This window comes from Bombina bombina, chromosome 9 (genome assembly GCF_027579735.1).
Source record: "Bombina bombina isolate aBomBom1 chromosome 9, aBomBom1.pri, whole genome shotgun sequence".
Classification (NCBI taxonomy): Eukaryota; Metazoa; Chordata; class Amphibia; order Anura; family Bombinatoridae; genus Bombina; species Bombina bombina.
Window position 1 is genome coordinate 61,104,081 of NC_069507.1, and position 20,151 is coordinate 61,124,231.

The 20,151-nt window shown below is 38.7% G+C and overlaps 1 protein-coding gene across 1 annotated transcript in view; it reads left to right on the plus strand.

The window, feature by feature from the left end:
* AP3M1 (adaptor related protein complex 3 subunit mu 1) overlaps positions 1–20,151 on the plus strand; it is a 64,357-nt gene that overhangs the window by 35,394 nt on the left and 8,812 nt on the right. Inside the window, exons 7-8 of the mRNA XM_053692151.1 lie at positions 11,735–11,942; positions 15,903–16,047. Of these exons, the coding sequence (XP_053548126.1) occupies positions 11,735–11,942; positions 15,903–16,047 (353 nt within the window). The remainder of the gene's footprint in view (positions 1–11,734; positions 11,943–15,902; positions 16,048–20,151) is intronic.

The following is a 20,151-nucleotide window of genomic DNA, read 5'->3' on the forward strand; positions in this document are numbered from 1 at the left end:
ACAAGTTCCTCAGAGTTCCATCCTTCAAGATGGAAACCATTCGGACAATCTTACCAACAATCCAGCAGGGTCAATTTTTGACTACCGTGGAACTGAAGGATGCGTATCTGCATATCCCAATCCACAAATCTCATCATCAGTTCCTGAGGTTCGCCTTTCTGGACAAACATTACCAGTTTGTGGCTCTTCCATTCGGTTTAGCCACCGCTCCCAGAATTTTCACAAAGGTGCTAGGGTCCCTTCTAGCGGTCCTAAGACCGAGGGGCATCGCTGTAGCACCTTATCTAGACGACATCCTAATCCAAGCGTCGTCTCTTTCCAAAGCGAGGGCTCATACAGACATTGTGTTGGCTTTTCTCAGATCTCACGGGTGGAAAGTGAACATAGAAAAAAGTTCACTGTCACCGTCCACAAGGGTTCCTTTTCTGGGAACAATAATAGATTCTGTGGAAATGAAGCTCTTTCTCACAGACGTCAGAAAGACAAAGCTTCTAAAAGCTTGTCGAGTTCTTCACTCTATTCCTCAACCCTCCATAGCTCAATGCATGGAAGTAATAGGACTAATGGTCGCAGCAATGGATGTGGTTCCTTTTGCTCGAATTCATCTAAGACCATTACAGCTGTGCATGCTCAATCAGTGGAATGGGGACTATACAGACTTGTCTCCCCAAATTCAATTGGACCAGGTAACCAGGGACTCACTTCTTTGGTGGTTGACCCAGGATCACCTGTCTCAGGGAATGAGTTTCCGCAGACCGGAGTGGGTCATCGTCACGACCGACGCCAGCCTCTTGGGGTGGGGCGCGGTCTAGGACTCTCTGAAAGCTCAGGGCCTATGGTCGCGGGAAGAATCGCTTCTCCCGATAAACATTTTGGAACTAAGAGCTATATTCAATGCGCTCCTGGCTTGGCCTCAGCTAGCGGAAGCCAGGTTCATAAGATTTCAGTCGGACAACATAACGACTGTTGCGTACATCAGTCATCAGGGGGGAACAAAGAATTCCCTAGCGATGAAGGAAGTAACCAAGATAATCCAATGGGCAGAGAATCACTCCTGCCATCTATCTGCTATTCACATCCCAGGAGTAGACAACTGGGAGGTGGACTATTTGAGTCGTCAGACTTTCCATCCGGAGGTCTTTGTTCAGTTAACCCAATTATGGGGCATTCCAGACATGGATCTAATGGCGTCCCGTCAGAACTTCAAGATTCCTTGCTACGGGTCCAGATCCAGGGATCCCAAGGCGACTCTAGTGGATGCATTAGTGGCGCCTTGGTCGTTCAACCTAGCATATGTGTTTCCACCGTTTCCTCTCCTCCCCAGGCTCATAGCCAGGATCAAACAGGAGAAGGCCTCTGTGATTCTGATAGCTCCTGCGTGGCCACGCAGGACTTGGTATGCAGACCTGGTGAATATGTCATCGGCTCCACCATGGAAGCTACCTTTGAGACAGGACCTTCTAGTACAAGGTCCATTCGAACATCCCAATCTAGTTTCTCTGCAGCTGACTGCTTGGAAATTGAACGCTTGATTTTATCCAAGCGTGGGTTTTCAAATTCTGTGATTGATACTCTGGTCCAAGCCAGAAAACCTGTGACTAGAAGGATTTACCATAAAATATGGAAAAAAATATATCTGTTGGTGTGAATCCAAAGGATTCTCCTGGAGTAAGATTAAAATTCCAAAGATTCTTTCCTTTCTCCAAGAAGGTTTGGATAAAGGATTGTCAGCTAGTTCTCTAAAACAGTGTTTTTCAACCAGTGTGCCGTGGCACACTAGTGTGCCGTAAGAGATCCTCAGGTGTGCCACGGCAGACTGACAACAGTGTGACATATTTTTTAAACTTTGCTTGTTTTTTACTCCCAGTGCAGGGGTAGTTTGTATGAGGCATGGCATAACAGCACAATACATACAGTATGTGTGTGTTTGTGTGTATGTGTATATATATATGCTGTATTAGGTTACAATGTGTGATTTTTTTTTTAAATTTTGGGATGGTGGTGTGCCACAGGATTTTTTAATGTAAAAAAGTGTGCCACGGCAAAAAAAAGGTTAAAAATCACTGCTCTAAAAGGACAGATTTCTGCATTATCCGTCTTGTTGCACAAACAACTGGCAGCTTTGCCAGATGTACAAGCTTTTGTTCAGGCTTTGGTTAGAATCAAGCCTGTTTACAGACCCATGACTCCTCCTTGGAGTCTAAATTTAGTTCTTTCAGTTCTTCAATGGGTTCCGTTTGAACCTTTACATTCCATAGATATTAAGTTACTATCTTGGAAAGTTCTGTTTTTGGTTGCTATTTCTTCTGCTAGAAGAGTTTCTGAATTATCTGCTTTGCAGTGTGATCCACCCTATCTGGTGTTCCATTCAGATAAGGTTGTTTTGCGTACTAAGCCTGGTTTTCTTCCAAAAGTTGTTTCCAACGAGAACATCAACCAGGAAATAGTTGTTCCTTCTTTGTGTCCGAATCCAGTTTCAAAGAAGGAACGTTTATTACACAATTTAGATGTTGTTCGTGCTTTAAAGTTCTATTTAGAAGCAATAAAAGATTTTAGACAAACCTCATCCTTGTTTGTCGTTTACTCTGGTAAGAGGAGAGGTCAAAAAGCTACTGCTACCTCTCTCTCTTTCTGGCTGAAAAGCATTATCCGCTTGGCTTATGAGACTGCCGGACGGCAGCCTCCTGACCGTATCACAGCTCACTCTACTGGGGCTGTGGCTTCCACATGGGCCTATAAGAACGAGGCTTCTGTTGACCAGATATGTAAGGCAGCGACTTGGTCTTCTCTGCACACTTTTGCCAAATTCTACAAATTTGATATTTTTGCTTCTTCGGAGGCTGTTTTTGGGAGAAAGATTTTGCAAGCCGTGGTGCCTTCTGTTTAGGTAACCTGATTTGCTCCCTCCCTTCATCCGTGTCCTAAAGCTTTGGTATTGGTTCCCACAAGTAATGGATGACGCCGTGGACCGGACACACCAATGTTGGAGAAAACAGAATTTATGCTTACCTGATAAATTACTTTCTCCAACGGTGTGTCCGGTCCACGGCCCGCCCTGTTTTTTTAATCAGGTTGAAATTTTTTTTCTTTATACACTACAGTCACCACGGCACCCTATAGTTTCTCCTTTTTCTCCTAACCGTCGGTCGAATGACTGGGGGGCGGAGCCAGAGGGGGAGCTATATGGACAGCTCTTGCTGTGTGCTCTCCTTGCCTTTCCCTGTGGGGGAGAACATTTCCCACAAGTAATGGAGGACGCCGTGGACCGGACACACCGTTGGAGAAAGTAATTTATCAGGTAAGCATAAATTCTGTTTTGTATAGGGATTACAGTATCATGATGAGTCAAGCAAATTGTAAAACTATCAATAAAGACATGTGTTGGCTGCTCTCCAGCATATGGTAGGAGTGGCACTGTACAAAACACAATAGTAGGTGACATTGCAAGACTATAAAAAATAAAATGTAAGTTAGTCCTTTGACATTTGTCTGTTATACATTATCAAAAATGTCTAATAAACGTCTGGCATCCACTGATTGAGTTCAGAGGTTTGGATATTGTTAAAGTAATATTTTTAATAGACAGAAAAGATGAGCAGTGAGGTGACAGTTACTAATGTTCATCAATAAACTCAAAAGCCACTCTTGAGGAAATAGCGAATCACCATCCATATATTTAAACACAGCAACCTAGGTAGGTGAGACTTACTTTTAGTATTTGGCACTGTCCTCACGGCAACCACTCTCAGACCTAATCGCCTTCTGTATTTATCACAGACCAGGCGACTGGTACAATTTAGTGGGCTTTTCGGGTGTAAATCACTACCCGACTTATCTGGACAATGTCTCACAACACACGGCACAAGCCGTCACAGAGTTTTCACTCACCCCCTAGTGCTGTTATTTTTGATGCGGTGGCTTCATTCGTCCTCACGGAGAAGAAATGCTTCAGACGCTTCTCACGTCCGCAGTTAGCTCCCGGCAGTAGCGTAGCCACTCCAAACTCCTAGGCCCGCAACAAACCAGGGACCACGTGATCGAATCCTCCAATCGGATACGTCCTCAGTAGGCAGAGTAATCAGTCCTAACAAATTGCAGGCTAAATGAGAACAGCAGTAGGCAGTAATCCAAGGGTTATAGTGCGGTACTGTGTGTCTATGAGAACAGAGTGAGAGATTCAGAAAGCGGGTCCCTGTACCCACTTGAAAATAAGCATTGGAAAAGGAGAAAAATGACTGATCCTCACTCAGGTCATAAACGAACAATTCTTTAATCCATATTATTTAAAAATAGGAAACAGGACATGACAAAACATGCAGCCAAGCTGAAACGTCTGACCGGTTTCGGTCACACAGGACCGTAATCATAGACACAATAACACACACATGTAACTACCTTTAAAAAAGGTTAAAACCACAATGATTGGTTAATAACAATTGCCACATGACAAACACTTTAATACAATTGAATGCATAATAAAGATATGAGAAGAAAACCTATGTATAATTTTGATTCAAACTGTATAACCTAGATTTAGTATACAATGAATATTCAAGAGAGCTATCTTTAACAATAATTAATATACTGCTCAGAACAAATTCAGTAAACATCAGAGGGAAGGATAAGAGTTAAACTTAACAGACCAAATTATCATTATAGATATGAGATTGAATTTGATTTAACAGTAAATAATTAGTCTGGCCATTATTAAGTATTATTAAACTTAACGTTCAAAATATACTGTCATTGAATACAGCTGCCAATACTAACCAGCACTAATGATGTCATAATTCACCTGTGCCAAAAATTGAGTATATCATGTTCAGAATTGAAACCTACTGGAACCAAACAATTTAGTTTGAATATCCAGTAGGTTTCTTGTCTGCACAGGGAGGTTAGCCTATCCCCTCCCCTAGGGGACTTGGGGATTTGCTCTATTGCTTGCCATTTGAAAGTAGTGACATCACCATAGTGAACATCTAGAAAGTGTCTAGAAAGGGCAGAACATGGTTTATCACCTGAGATATAGGATAGATGTTCCCTAATTCTAGTACCTACATCCCTGGTCGTTCTACCTACATAGGATTTTGAGCAGCAGATGCACTCAATAAGATAGACAATGTAGGTACTCCTACAATTAATGCATCCCTTAGTGTTGAATACCTCTATATATGTGTTTAAATATATGGATGGTGATTCGCTATTTCCTCAAGAGTGGCTTTTGAGTTTATTGATGAACATTAGTAACTGTCACCTCACTGCTCATCTTTTCTGTCTATTATTCATATATTCCCTGATTATGAGGTGCTTTGGCATAGTTCAGCAGTGATTTTACCTTTGTTCATACTGGGTATAGTGTGTTTACAATAACGGTACTTTGTGCATCAATCACATATATATTTAAGTTGGACTATAATAATTAGCTCCCTATAGTTTATAGGTGGTAGCTATGGAGGACCAAGAGGGACAGGCTATTTCGCTTTTTACTGATATTGACGAAGATAATTTGGATTCTTTAGACCTGGAGGATGTATTTAAATTTGACTCCCCAAATATTAAATTGGGAGACCTTTTCCAGGACTTTGAATATCTAAAGCTTAAAGATCAGAAGTTGAAGTGGGACAAATGGATTCTCAATAAGTATTTACAATTAAAAATGGTGCCCAGAGGGCTTAGGATAAATAAATTTCCAACTTATGATGTGAAAGATCAGGACTTTATTGATCGTTGGAACCATGCTCTCACCAGTTGCTCACTAACTCTGATCTCATTGCTTATAGAGTATAAGGATATGCTATTGATAGAAGTAAAGTCTAGACTTGATAAAATTTACTCTGATATGGAAAGGTTTAGGGAGTATGAGGTCTATTCAAGATTTGATGCAATCTTTAAAAAGACAATTGAGGAATCCAAGAAATTGGTAATTCAAATTAAGCATACCCAATTCTTGCGTGACCAAAAGGATTATACCTCAGGTAATGTCTATATTTGGCGGCGACGCCAAAGAAATAGACAGTGGTCTAATTTAGAGGAATTTGAGCATACTACTGATAATACCATTCCCTATATAAGTAAAAGTAAAAACAAGAACAAGAGAAGAAGGGGCCAGAGATATAATAAACAGAATAAAGTAACAGGAATTGAATTAGAACAGGATGGTAATAAGAAAGTGTCATTTGTGAATTTAGGGGGTGATACCTCTGAGGAGGATAGGTTTGCCTCAAGTTATGAGGGAGGTTCTAGCGATGATCAAGCATCTGAGTTTGAGAATCAATTAGAAACAGTATGTGCTTCAACCTCCACGGATGTTCCCTTTAAGGGAATATTAAAGAATTCGGCTCAACAAGGAGCAAAACCAAAATTAAAATTGGGGTCCAATCAGTCACAGTGCTCTAAACCTCAGGTTTTTCAGGGGGCTCAGGACCCACCCGAAGGGGGGGGAGGGAGCAAGCAGAATATGAGAAAGTCAAATCAAAAGACAGGGGACCAGGAACAACAGAGATACCCCTTAAGGGCCGTGAGAACCAGAAAACAGAACAAGTATGTCTAGATGCTGTTATTAATATTTCCAAACATTGTCTTACTGACTTTGAGCGTAGGGTCCTTAACTATGGTCTCGGATTTGTTCCAGCTAAAAAGTTTGATCTTTTTCAAACAATTGTAGATGTTAACAAATTAATTGGAGACCTTACGGTTCACAAGTACTTTTCAGGTTCAGAGCCCATTATTGATACTCTGGATATGAGAAGGGATTTGTCAATCAGAACATCTGGAAATTTAGACTTCAGGGATACTTGTACACTGTTGTCCCTTGAAAGTTTATCTAACGAGGGAAATATTGGTAACATGGGTTCTGCAACGTCTATCCCCAAACTTAAATCACCATCTACTTTTTATCCTATGCAAGTACGAGGTAAGGCGCTGGAAGTCTTCCACAAAAGAGTGGTGGAGGACCTTACTAATTTGTCCATGACGGCCACAGTGGGGCCCCATAATCTCACTCTTAAAGAGAAATCGGCTTTGACTGATTTAAAGAATAATGATCAGATTGTGATTAAGCAATCAGACAAGGGTGGCAATGTGGTTGTCATGGACAAAGAGTATTATGTGAACGAGGCCCTTCACCAGCTAGAAGACTGTGACACCTACCTTGGTTTACCAGGGAATCCAACATTGAAATACTCAAATGAACTGAGACATTGGGTGGATGAGGCGGTGGAAGATGGGATAATTGATCATGCAACTGCTGAAACAATGATTGTCAATAATCCGGTTGTTCCCATCTTCCACCACCTACCAAAGATTCATAAGAGTATTATTAATGTGAAAGGTAGGCCGATTGTGGCCGGTATTGGCTCTTTATTAGAACCATTATCCAAGTGGGTTGATCATTTTCTTCAACCCTTGGTGAAAAGGCTCCCAAGTTACATCAGGGACACTACCGATGCCATGTGTGTGATGGAGGATGTGTCTTGGAAAGAGGAGTATAGTTGGTTGACAATTGATGTTGTCTCCTTATACTCATCCATCCCTCACACACATGGCCTGAGAGCAATTGAATTCTATTTAGACCTTTATACGGATCTTTCAGATGGAATGAAAGAATTTATCGTGGGATCTGTTAAATTTTTGCTTGAACATAATTTTTTTATGTTTCAGGGTCGCTACTACCTCCAGAGACGTGGGACCGCTATGGGGGCCAAATTTGCCCCATCCTATGCCAACCTCTTTATGGGGTGGTGGGAGAGGGCCCACGTCTATGGAGATAGTAGCATAAATCCCTCAGATCAAGTGATCAAGTACATTCGCTATATTGATGACCTGCTCATGATTTGGTCAGGTGATCATACCTCTGCTAAGAGGTATGTGGACTATCTGAACACAAATGAGGTTGACATTCAGTTCACCTTCGAGTGGAATAAAACTGAAATCTGTTTTTTGGATATAGTCCTTAAAGGTGTCCCAGCTGAGAATAAGGTTGTTTTGTCCCTATATAGGAAGCCTATTGCTGGTAACACTGTGTTGCATGCTAAAAGCAGTCATCCTGAACATGTCTTTGGCGGTATTGCTAAAGGCCAATTCATGAGGGTGCGACGCAATTGTACCCAGCAAAGTGATTTCAAGAGGGAAAGTGGGGACCTGTGCAGAAGGCTTAGACAAAGAGGTTACCCACGAGAGGTTGTATACAAAGCTCAGTCTGAGGTAAAGAAAATGGACAGGGCAGTTATGCTAAGAGATGTTTCTAATAAAAGGAAGCCCCCATCCACTAACATCAAACCAAAATTTGTAACCCAGTTCTCTAATCAGTACGAAGATGTGTGTAAGATTATTGCGAAAAATCTTCCGATTCTGATGGGAGATAAGCAATTGAGGGATAAAATTGAGGGAGGTTGTATGTTTGTAGCGAGGCGAGCTGCCTCACTAGGTAACATGCTATCTCCAAGTCTACTGAAGGAACCATCTGTCAGTAACTCATGGTTGACACATGAAGGTACTTACAGATGTGGCAGACGTACATGCACCTCTTGTGACCATATCAGGGTGGGCAGATCATTTATATCTGGCCATTCTGGAGAGGTATTCAACACTAAGGGATGCATTAATTGTAGGAGTACCTACATTGTCTATCTTATTGAGTGCATCTGCTGCTCAAAATCCTATGTAGGTAGAACGACCAGGGATGTAGGTACTAGAATTAGGGAACATCTATCCTATATCTCAGGTGATAAACCATGTTCTGCCCTTTCTAGACACTTTCTAGATGTTCACTATGGTGATGTCACTACTTTCAAATGGCAAGCAATAGAGCAAATCCCCAAGTCCCCTAGGGGAGGGGATAGGCTAACCTCCCTGTGCAGAAAAGAAACCTACTGGATATTCAAACTAAATTGTTTGGTTCCAGTAGGTTTCAATTCTGAACATGATATACTCAATTTTTGGCACAGGTGAATTATGACATCATTAGTGCTGGTTAGTATTGGCAGCTGTATTCAATGACAGTATATTTTGAACGTTAAGTTTAATAATACTTAATAATGGCCAGACTAATTATTTACTGTTAAATCAAATTCAATCTCATATCTATAATGATAATTTGGTCTGTTAAGTTTAACTCTTATCCTTCCCTCTGATGTTTACTGAATTTGTTCTGAGCAGTATATTAATTATTGTTAAAGATAGCTCTCTTGAATATTCATTGTATACTAATCTAGGTTATACAGTTTGAATCAAAATTATACATAGGTTTTCTTCTCATATCTTTATTATGCATTCAATTGTATTAAAGTGTTTGTCATGTGGCAATTGTTATTAACCAATCATTGTGGTTTTAACCTTTTTTAAAGGTAGTTACATGTGTGTGTTATTGTGTCTATGATTACGGTCCTGTGTGACCGAAACTGGTCAGACGTTTCAGCTTGGCTGCATGTTTTGTCATGTCCTGTTTCCTATTTTTAAATAATATGGATTAAAGAATTGTTCGTTTATGACCTGAGTGAGGATCAGTCATTTTTCTCCTTTTCCAATAATATTTTTAATATAACTATTATAAATTTATTTTTAAGCATTTCACAACCATTATTATTTATTTTTGCTGCGCTGGAATTCTGTAGCGCAACTCGCTTTTTCTTTCTCAAAGACGATCGATTTTCTATCTCACCAAGATTTATTCCATGGTATTTTTCCTGCTCTTTATAATGAACCGGAGAAATCAAGCCAACCATATAGGTTTGTAGAAAGGTGGATCAGTGCAATATAAGACGTGAAACATGTAGCACATTTTTATATAAGCTTTTTTAAATGCGCAAAGGTAATCATTAGCGTGAATGTAATGCTAATATAGCAATATCACAGCTGCAGGTCACCATGGCAGGGCACCGTAATGCCAGCTGTGCTGGAAGATCACAAGGAACATTTTATTTTGTGAGTTGAGGACTCCCATTCCGGTAAGGGTTAAATTCAGTGCTCCATATTGCATTAAAGCACTCTCTGGCATTTAAGGAGTTAAGTATAATCTTAACTCCAACCCTAAACGTAACATTAGAGTAAAGTCATCAGCCATGGACAGGAGCATCAGAGGTGGCGTGCTTAAAGGGACAGTGTACAGCTATTTTCATATAACTGCATGTAATAGACACTACTATAAAGAAAAAAATATGCACAGATTCTTATCTAAAAATCCAGTATAAAACCTTTTAAAAACTTACTTAGAAGTTTCCAGTTTAGCACTGTTGATGAGGTTAGGTGGGACACCCAATTAAAGGGGCTGAGAAAGCAGGAGCAGCCCCCCCCCCATCTATAAAAATTCAGATTACATAAACACGAGGAAGCAGGAATCTGTATACTTCAGTCTACATCTGATACTTTGGGGCTTGGTTAGGGAGTCTGTGAAAATCAGCACAATGTTATTAAAAAAAAATGAGAACTATACATTGGTACAAAAACACTCCCAGATGACCTATATAAATATATAATCTACAAAACATTTATGCAAAGAAAAATCTAGTGTACAATGTCCCTTTAAGACTTCTGCCTGGCATATCACTCAGTCTTGCAGCTGAGATGTTCCTATTTAGCAGAACATAAAAAAATCGATTAGCTCTGCAAATGCTGACACTGAAATCACCCAATCAGCTAAATCTTTTAGCAGCTCATTTGATAAACTATGACATTTCCTGAAAAATATGGCTTCTTACAGTTTATATGTAAATTTGCACTAATTAATAATTTGTTAGAGGCTCAGGAGCAGCAATCCACTACTGGGAGCTAGCTCGTAATTGGTGGCTGAACGTATATGCTTCTTGTCATTGGCTCACCAGATGTGTTCAGCTAGCTCCCAGTAGTGGATTGCTGCTCCTGAGCCTCTTTAACAAATTATTAATTAGTGCAAAAACAAAACTTTATTTGTATAGGGATTACAGTATCATGATGGTATGTAATCCCTATACAAGTTCTAAGCCTATCGAAAAACTACAAGCAATAAATACTAAGCTACACAATGTCAGGTATAAACTGCAAACAATAATAAGGCTAAAAAAACGTAATACTCCCCTCTGTTATCATTCGCTGAATAATTTTAAGTTCTCCTTAAACCAGACACCACTCATATTTCTCCTTGGTGGCGCAAGTCTGCAGGGGGTTCAGCGTCCAAAATGTATTCACCTCTAAGTAATGTTCTGTGGTAAAGAGGATCGCGATGAATTGGGTGTGCTCCAAATGCAAAATACTCACAGGGAGTCGCTTGCACATTATCAGAAGATTTATTCCAGTGTATAAACCACAAGGAGCTCTTTCTTAATATGAAGTGGCTCAACACGTTTCAACAAAATAATTGTCTTTTTCAAGAGCAAAATAAATACAATTTGAAAACGGAGATCAGCTTTTTTAGGTCATATAAGTTAACTTTAATAAAATTGATTTTCTAAATAATAATTAATATTAAATAGGCTTACATTGTCTCTGCTTAGTCAAGTACTATAAGGGCTTCATAGAAGGCAACATGAAATGCAGAGGCCGGCAGATGCAGTGCTGTTCGGATCTTTTTGGAGCCACACTTATTCTTGTGAAAGTACAAAACACTGGATGTGCACAGATCTTGGTATGTTGCACTTTCACAAGAATAAATGTGGCTTAGAAAAGAGACGAACATCACAAGCGTCTGCCACATTCGGAATGCACACCCCTAATAATTAGAGATTTTCTCTGCAGCCTCACATCTATTTCCTTCTTCCCACAGCTTAGTAGCAATTCCAGTGTATGTGAAGCACAACATCAGCTTCCAGGACAACAGTTCAAGTGGGAGGTTTGACATAACAGTGGGTCCCAAACAGAATATGGGGAAGACTGTGGAATCCATTGTAGTAAGCGTTCACATGCCAAAAGTGGTCCTTAATATGAACCTTGTGCCAACGCAAGGGTCATACACCTTTGACCCTGTCACCAAGGTGAGTTATTCGTCTGCACTCTGAAGTCTGGCTTTAAACGCCAGTAAACAACTTGTAATTACAACACATTTCTATTCTGTTTTTATACAATAACATATCGGCCAAAGCAACACGTTTTTAAAACATATTAACATTTTGTTCGCTGCAACTCTTTTTAATAGCCAAACTCCACACACTATTTGCCATATTTCAAGGAGGCAATCTGGGCTTGAGTCTGCAGACAACATGACTAGCCATGGTCATAATGTTAGTATATAATGCATTTTTTTCAGTTGTTATCAGTTAAAGCCAATAGGGGGAATATGTTGCAGGGTTCGCCTGGATAAAAGATTGAAAGTATATTGCAAAGTAGTTTTAGTACTAAACATTTTATATAAAAATATTTACTGCCCTGGGAATTTAAAAGGACGCGAAACAGAAAGACGTTCTCCTATTATGCATCTGAATGGGCATTGTCTAGATGTTTAAAGGGACACTCAAGTCCAAAAAAAACTTTCATAATTCAGATAGAGAATATCATTTTAAACAACTTTCCAATTTACTTTTATCACCAATTTTGCTTTGTTCTCTTGGTATTCTTAGTTGAAAGCTAAACCTAGGAGGTTCATATGCTAATTTCTTAGACCTTGAAGGCCGCCTCTAATCTAAATGCATTTTGACAGTTTTCACCACTAGAGGGCGTTAGTTCATGTGTTTCATATAGATAACATTGAGCTCATGCACGTTAATTTACCATGGAGTGAGCACTGATTGGCTCTGATTGGCTAAAATGTCTGTCAAAAGAACTGAAATAAGGGGGCAGTCTGCAGAGGCTTAGATACAAGGTAATTACAGAGGTAAAACGTGTATTATAACTGTGCTGTTTATGCAAAACTGGGGAACGGGTAATTAAAGTGAATATAAATTTTGATGCTAAAGTGCCCAGTTTTTAAAAATTCGATTAAAAACAGGGGCACTTTAATTCCATCAAAATTTACATTTCACTCCTGTTGTGAAAAAAAACAACTTACCTTTTAAACTTGACAGCAGCTCCAGCTTCCTCCGGTTGTCGCAAGCTATATCTGATGTCAGAAATGACGGATCGGTCATCCTCCAATCACTGCTTCCCCCCAGGGGAATCAGTGTCTGATTCAACGCTGTGATTGGAGGAAGCTGGATTGCTCATTTTAGACCCAGGAAGAGGCTTTGCAACGGGTGGAGGAAGCTGGAGCTGCTGTCAAGATTAAAAGGTAAGGTTTTTTTTCACAACACAAGTGAAATGTAAATTTTGATGAATTAAAGTGCCCCTGTTTTTAATCATATTTTTTAAAAAAAGCATCAACATTTACATTCACTTTAAGGGATTATCTATCTTTTAAAACAACAACAATTCAGGTGTTGACTGTCCCTTTAAGTGCTTTGCATGAAAAGATTAACCTCTTAAGGACATATGACGGAATTTTTCCGTCATAAAACAATTAAGCAAACTGAAAGCTATGTCCTTAAAGGGTTAAAGAGGTACAAATGATTCTGAAACAAAAATAAAGGCCATGTTTTTGCATAAGTCATTTCACAAGGACAGATTGCTCCCTAGCTGGTAAGGACAAGCATAAAACACATATGTTTTTTTAACAGGGTAATGCAGATTTTGCCACAAAAAAAGTAAAGCAATTTGAAATGACCTCTTTTAACTTCAACTGTGAAAAAGTAATTAAATGTCCCTTTAAAGGGACATGAAACCCAACATTTTTCTTTTATGATTCAGATACATTCAATTTTAAACAATTTTCCAGTTTACTTCTATCATCAAATTTACTTCATTCTCTTGGTATCATTTGATGAAGAAGCAGCAAAGCACTACTTGTTTCTAACTGAGCACATGGGGAACCAGTGACAATAGACAAATATTTGCAGCCACCAATCAGTAGCTAGAACCTAGGTTCTTTGCTGCTCCTGAACTTACCTAGATAAACACTTCAACAATGGATAACAAGAGAAGGGAGCAAATTAATTAATATAAGTAAATTGTAAAGCCGTTTAAAATTGTATGCTCTGTCTGAATGTATGAATTTACTGTCCCTTTAAGTACTAATCAGTTGGCATAAATGTTTAGTGTCCTATATTGCAGATTAAAATTACACAACTATACCAAAAGCCCCTTATTTATATGGGGGTAACCCTTTTTTTTTACTATAAAGTTCAAGTGGAAAACACTCTTAATTGTTTAAAACCTTATTTATTAAAATCTTAAGTAAAAAAAAATGCATTTTTCACACTTTGTGTTGCAGGTTTCTTACATGTCATGAAAAATACATAAGATAATGGTATCAATTGAATCTGCTGGGTCTCCTGAAAAAGAAATAAATATATGTTTAATATGTGTAGGTTTCTCACTGGGCAAAATGTGCAAAACAGCTTAGCCCATGGGTGGAAATGGATTAGAAAGGCCAATATTAAAAAATGCATAGATGCATTTCAGTTCAAAAATAGCATTTATTTTTTTTGTAATATATTTCCATTAGCAAAAATACTTCTAGTAAAAATTATTACAGTTTTTAAACAGCATACGCAAATATGCTGTGAGGGTCCCTGCACCAATATTGAATCTCAGAGAGCTGACGACAGCGGTGTGTATTGTGTCTGTGAAGACCTAATTTGTGTCACACAAGTCACTGCTGACTCTGAGACAATGTGGTGTTTGAATACTGGTGCACGGACCCTCACAGCATATGTGCATATACCACTGAAAAACAGTAATACATTTTACTGTAAGCATTTTTGCTAATGATAGTATATTGTTAAAATGCTCCCATGTACATTTCAATTTTGACCGTTTTATTTCTTTACTTTATTTTTAAGTTTCCTCTCAGCCTGCAGATGATTATAAACACAAACACATAATTTAAATGTAAAAGGGGCATTAAAGTGAAGCTAAACTTTGATGAATGAAAGCCCGTTTTTTAAAAATACTATTAAAAACAGGGGCACTTTCATTCATAAAAGTTTAGAAAGCAGCCATTTTGTTTAAAAACTTACCTTTGTTTTTTTCACAGCCAGAGCAGCTTCCCCCACCCGGAGATCCTTTCTTCACACGTCATCAATGACTAATCTGGCTTCCTCCAATCACGGCTTTCCCCCAAGGGAGTCATTGCCTGAGGCCATGCCGTGATTGGAGGAAGCTGGATTAGTCATTGATGACATGTGAAGAGAGGATCTCTGTGTGGGGGAAGCTGCTCTGGCTGTGAAAAAAAAGGTAAGTTTTTAATCAAAACGGCTGCTTTGTAAACTTTGAATGAAAATGCCCGTTTTTAAAAGTATTTTTAAAAAACGTGCTTTAATTTTTCAAAGTTTACCTTCACTTTAAAGTGAATGTAAGCTTAACGCAACTGCCCCACGGCATTTGATAGACTTTGAAAAATGAGCCTAGGTTTAATTAATCAAATTTTTTATATTTCTGTATTTTCTCCAATTATTACCTTTTTAGCGCTCTGACATTAAGCGCAACTATCCCACCCCGCATTTTGTTGAATTGATTGACAGATGACGATTCTTAAAATAACTAATCCTTGTTTCCCTCTGGCCGTGACATTTATGCAAAGGGACTAAACACCCTGGGGGGGTGTAAACAAGGATTCGTTCTTTTAAGAATCGTCATCTGTCAATCAATTAGACAAAATGTCGGGCAGGATAATTGCACTTATCGTCGGAGCGCTAAAAAGGTAAACATTTGAGAAAATACAGAAATATTAAAAATTTGATGAATTAAACCCAGGCTCAATTTTCAAAGTCTATCGAATGCCGTGAAGCTTACATTCACTTTAAGTCTGTATTGTTGCGTTTAGTATTAAAGTGTGTTAGTTTATTAGTACAGTTCTGCCATCTTAGTCAGATTCTAAAAAGTAATTTTTGTATTTATTTTTTTACATTACTAATGAAATTCCAAAACTTAATGGCTCAATCTTTCTTCTCTTAAACCATTAGGTGCTGAACTGGGATATAGGAAAAATAATTTCTCAGAAACTTCCTAGCCTAAAAGGCATGGTTTCCTTACAATCTGGTGCCCCTAAACCCGAGGAGAACCCAAGTCTGAATATTCAATTCAAAATCCAGCAGTGCGCAGTTTCAGGTACTCGCAACTCTCTGGTTTCTTAATTATATTTTTTTCAGCAGATTATAAATCAACAGTTATTGAAATCTTGTTTATTCACAGAAGTTTAATTCCTTAAAGGGACAGTCTAGTCCAAAATAAACTTTCATGATTTAGATAGAGAATGTGATTTTAAACAATTTTCCAATTCACTTTTCTCACCAATTTTGCTTTGTTCACTTGGTATTCTTAGTTGAAAGCTAAACCTAGGAGGTTAATATGCAAATTTCTAAACCCTTGAAGGCCGCCTCTTCTCTCAGGGCATTTTGACACATTTTCACCACTAGAGGGCGATAGTTCATGTGTGTCATATAGATAACACTGTGCTCACGCACGTGGAGTTTCAGTGAGCCAGCTCTGATTGGCTAAAATGGATGTCTGTCAAAAGAACTGAAATAACGGGGCAGTTTGCAGAGGCTTAGATACAAGGTAATTACAGAGGTAAAAAGTGTATTTATATAACTGTGTTGGTTATGCAAAACTAGACAATGGTAATAAAGGGATTATCTATCTTTTTAAACAATAAAAATTCTGGTGTAGACTGTCCCTTTAAGGACCACATCACTTTTCCATTTTCTGACCGTTTGGGACCAGGGCTATTTTTTTATTTCTGCGGTGTTTGTGTTTAGCTGTAATTTTCCTCTTACTCATTTACTGTACCCACACATATTATATACTGTTTTTCTCACCATTAAATGGACTTTCTAAAGATACCATTATTTTCATCATATCTTATAATTTACTATAAAAAATATAAAATATGAGGAAAAAATGAAAAAAAAAAACACTTTTTCTAACTTTGACCCCCAAAATCTGTTACACATCTACAACCACCAAAAAACACCCATGCTAAATAGTTTCTAAATTTTGTCCTGAGTTTAGAAATACCCAATGTTTACATCTTCTTTGCTTTTTTTGTAAGTTATAGGGCCATAAATACAAGTAGCACTTTGCTATTTCCAAACCACTTTTTTTCAAAATTAGCGATAGTTACATTGGAACACTGATATCTGTCAGGAATCCCTGAATATCCATTGACGTGTATATATTTTTTTTTAGAAGACAACCCAAAGTATTGCTGTAGGCCCATTTTGGTATATTTCATGCCACCATTTCACCGCCAAATGCGATCAAATAAAAAAAATTGTTCACTTTTTCACAAACTTTTTTACAAATTTTAGGTTTCTCACTGAAATTATTTACAAACAGCTTGTGCAATTATGGCACAAATGGTTGTAAATGCTTCTCTGGGATCCCCTTTGTTCAGAAATAGCAGATATTTATGGCTTTGGCGTTGCTTTTTGGCAATTAGAAGGCCGCTAAATGCCGCTGTGCACCATACTTGTATTAGCCCAATAGTGAAGGTGTTAATTAGGGAGCTTGCAGGGTTAATTTTTGCTTTAGCCTCTCACCTGACACATCCTAAACCAAGATCCCTCCGAAACAGCTCTCTTCCCTCCCCCACCCCACAATTGTCCCCGCCATCTTAAGCACTGGCAGAAAGTCTGCTAGTACTAAAATAAGTTTTTTGTTTTTTTTTAAAAAACATATTCTGCTGTGTAGGATCCCCCTTAGCCCCCAACCTCCCTGATTCCCCCCTCCCCCTCTACCTTATTGTGCGCCATCTTGGGTACTGACAGTACCCAGTTTACAATAAAATGTTGTTTTTTTCATTTTGTTTCATATTTTTCTGTAGTGTAGCTTCCCCCCTCAATAACCAACCACCCACCCCTCCCAGATCCCATTGAGCACAATTAACTCCCTCCTCTCTCCCACTTTATTTGGCGAAAAGTTTCATAGTGTAGCGGTTCCCACCCACTCCCGCTTGTGCACGCGCCCACCTCCGCACGCCCGTGCGTGATCCCGCCCCCCTCTAACATGCAACCCTCATCGATGGCCGCCCACCCGCCTCCCACATCGGCTCCCACCCACCAACGAACATGAAAGTGCCTGGAAGCGATCAGGATCGCTTCCACCGATGTCAAACACCAACGACGTACAGGGTACGCCCTTGGTCGTTAAGGACCTTTTTTGTAGGACGTACCCTGTACGTCGTTGGTCCTTAAAGGGTTAATTCTCTCCAATGCTTTAAAAGCTTGGCTTTGTTATAAAAGACTGTGAGTTAAAGTGACAGTGTTTTGTAAAATAAATTTCCCCTTAATGTGTTTTCAATGACTTAGTATAACAGCTGCAGAGTATAAAATGTTTGAGAAATGTATCCCTTATGCTTATTTTTGTATATGAAACAGCAGTGTTGTTCTTGGAAACCACAACCCATCAAAGTGGGTTGAGCTTGCAGGGAAGTCAGATCTCCTTATTTTATCACTTTCAATACACACACATGCTTCTTTATAGTATATCTTTCTTTATACCAAAGCCCAGTACTTAAAGGGCCAGTAAACCTAAAAAAATAATGTTATATAATTCTGCACATAGTGCAGAATTATATAACATTATATTAGCAGCAGCTTTATCAACCTAATAAAAAAATAGTGTTTTCCAGACCCGCTCTCTGTGCTGTACTGAGCGGGTCTGTTTTTATAACAAAGCTCATCTGGCCAGCTGTCTAGTCACAGCCCAGCCCGACCGCGCCATTACTCTCAGTGCAGCTCTCTCCCGCTGTCAGACAGAGCAGGAGCGAGCTGCACTGAGAGTAATGGCGCGGTCGGGCCGGGCTGTGACTAGACAGCTGGCCAGATGCGCTCTGTGATAAAAACAGACCCTCTCAGAAAAGCACAGAGAGCGGGTCTGGAAAACACTATTTTTTTAATAAAAATTCACAGGGAATATTAGGTTTTATAAAGCTGCTACTAATATAATGTTATATAATTCTGCCCTATGTGCAGAATTATATAACATTATTTTTTAGGTTTACTGGCCCTTTAAAGAGAACAATTGGAAATTAACATTTTACCTCCTACTGTGAGTGTAATTTCTCCTGCCGCTATGTTTACACAGCTTTTCAATACCTATACTTAATATAGAAACTTTCAGTATAGGTAGTGATACCACATGCAAAATTATCTATTTCAAATGCTGAAATAAAGGTAAAGGATATATTTAATGCAACTGGTAAAATGGGTAATTGCGAACACATTAAAAGGCCAATTTACCCTATTTGTTTCCCTGTAAAGGGACATTGTACTGTAACCTTTTCTCCCCTTTAATGTGTTAAAATGGTCTATTTCACTTGCTGGAGTGTATTAAAACGTTTGCAAATATATCCTTTACCTTTGTTTCATCATTTGAAATAGATTTTGCCTGCTAAAACCACCACTTATACCGAAAATATGAATATGTTTGTGTTCTCTAAAGAAAAGCTATGTAAAAAAGGAATCCACAGAAACCCAGTAGGGGTTATAAAAAATTTTAACCTTTGAGAATAGACATAGATAAGGAGATAAGATAGAGATACATGTTTGTATATAGAAAGATATAAGGAGATTCATTTTGGTCCATTTCAATATGTTTTCGTTGCACAAAATTGCTGTTTTATATACAATTATAAACCTAAAGGAGCAATTTCCCATAGATTTTATACCCTGCAGCTGGTAGAACAAGTCATTGGAAACTATTTTACAATACAGTGTTACTTTAGTGGGCTAAATATCCGCTATACAATTGGTTCTCAACTCCAGTCCTTAAAGAGACATTCCAGCCAAAATTGGAATCCACTTGGATGCCTTTCAGTTTTGTATAGAAGCCTTTTTGTAATATATATCTACCAGCAAAAATGCTTCTAATAAAAGCTATAGCTGTTCCAAAAATGTATTTTAATATGCACCGTGCACCAGCATTTTAAACACAGCATTTGCTCAGAGAGCCTAAGGTGCTTGTGCCATCTGGTAATGACTTAATTATTTAATTGCTGACATGATATAAACCCCACTGGTGCTCTGAGCAGCTGCAGTATTTAAATGCTGGTTTACTAAGAATATCTAGCTATGATTCACATGCACGTGCAGAGAAAAATGCTAACACTAAAACAGTGATAGCTTTTACTAGAAGCATGTTTGCCAATGCATGTATATTGCAAATATGCTTCTTTTCAAACGTGTAATTTATCTATGTCCATTTAAATTT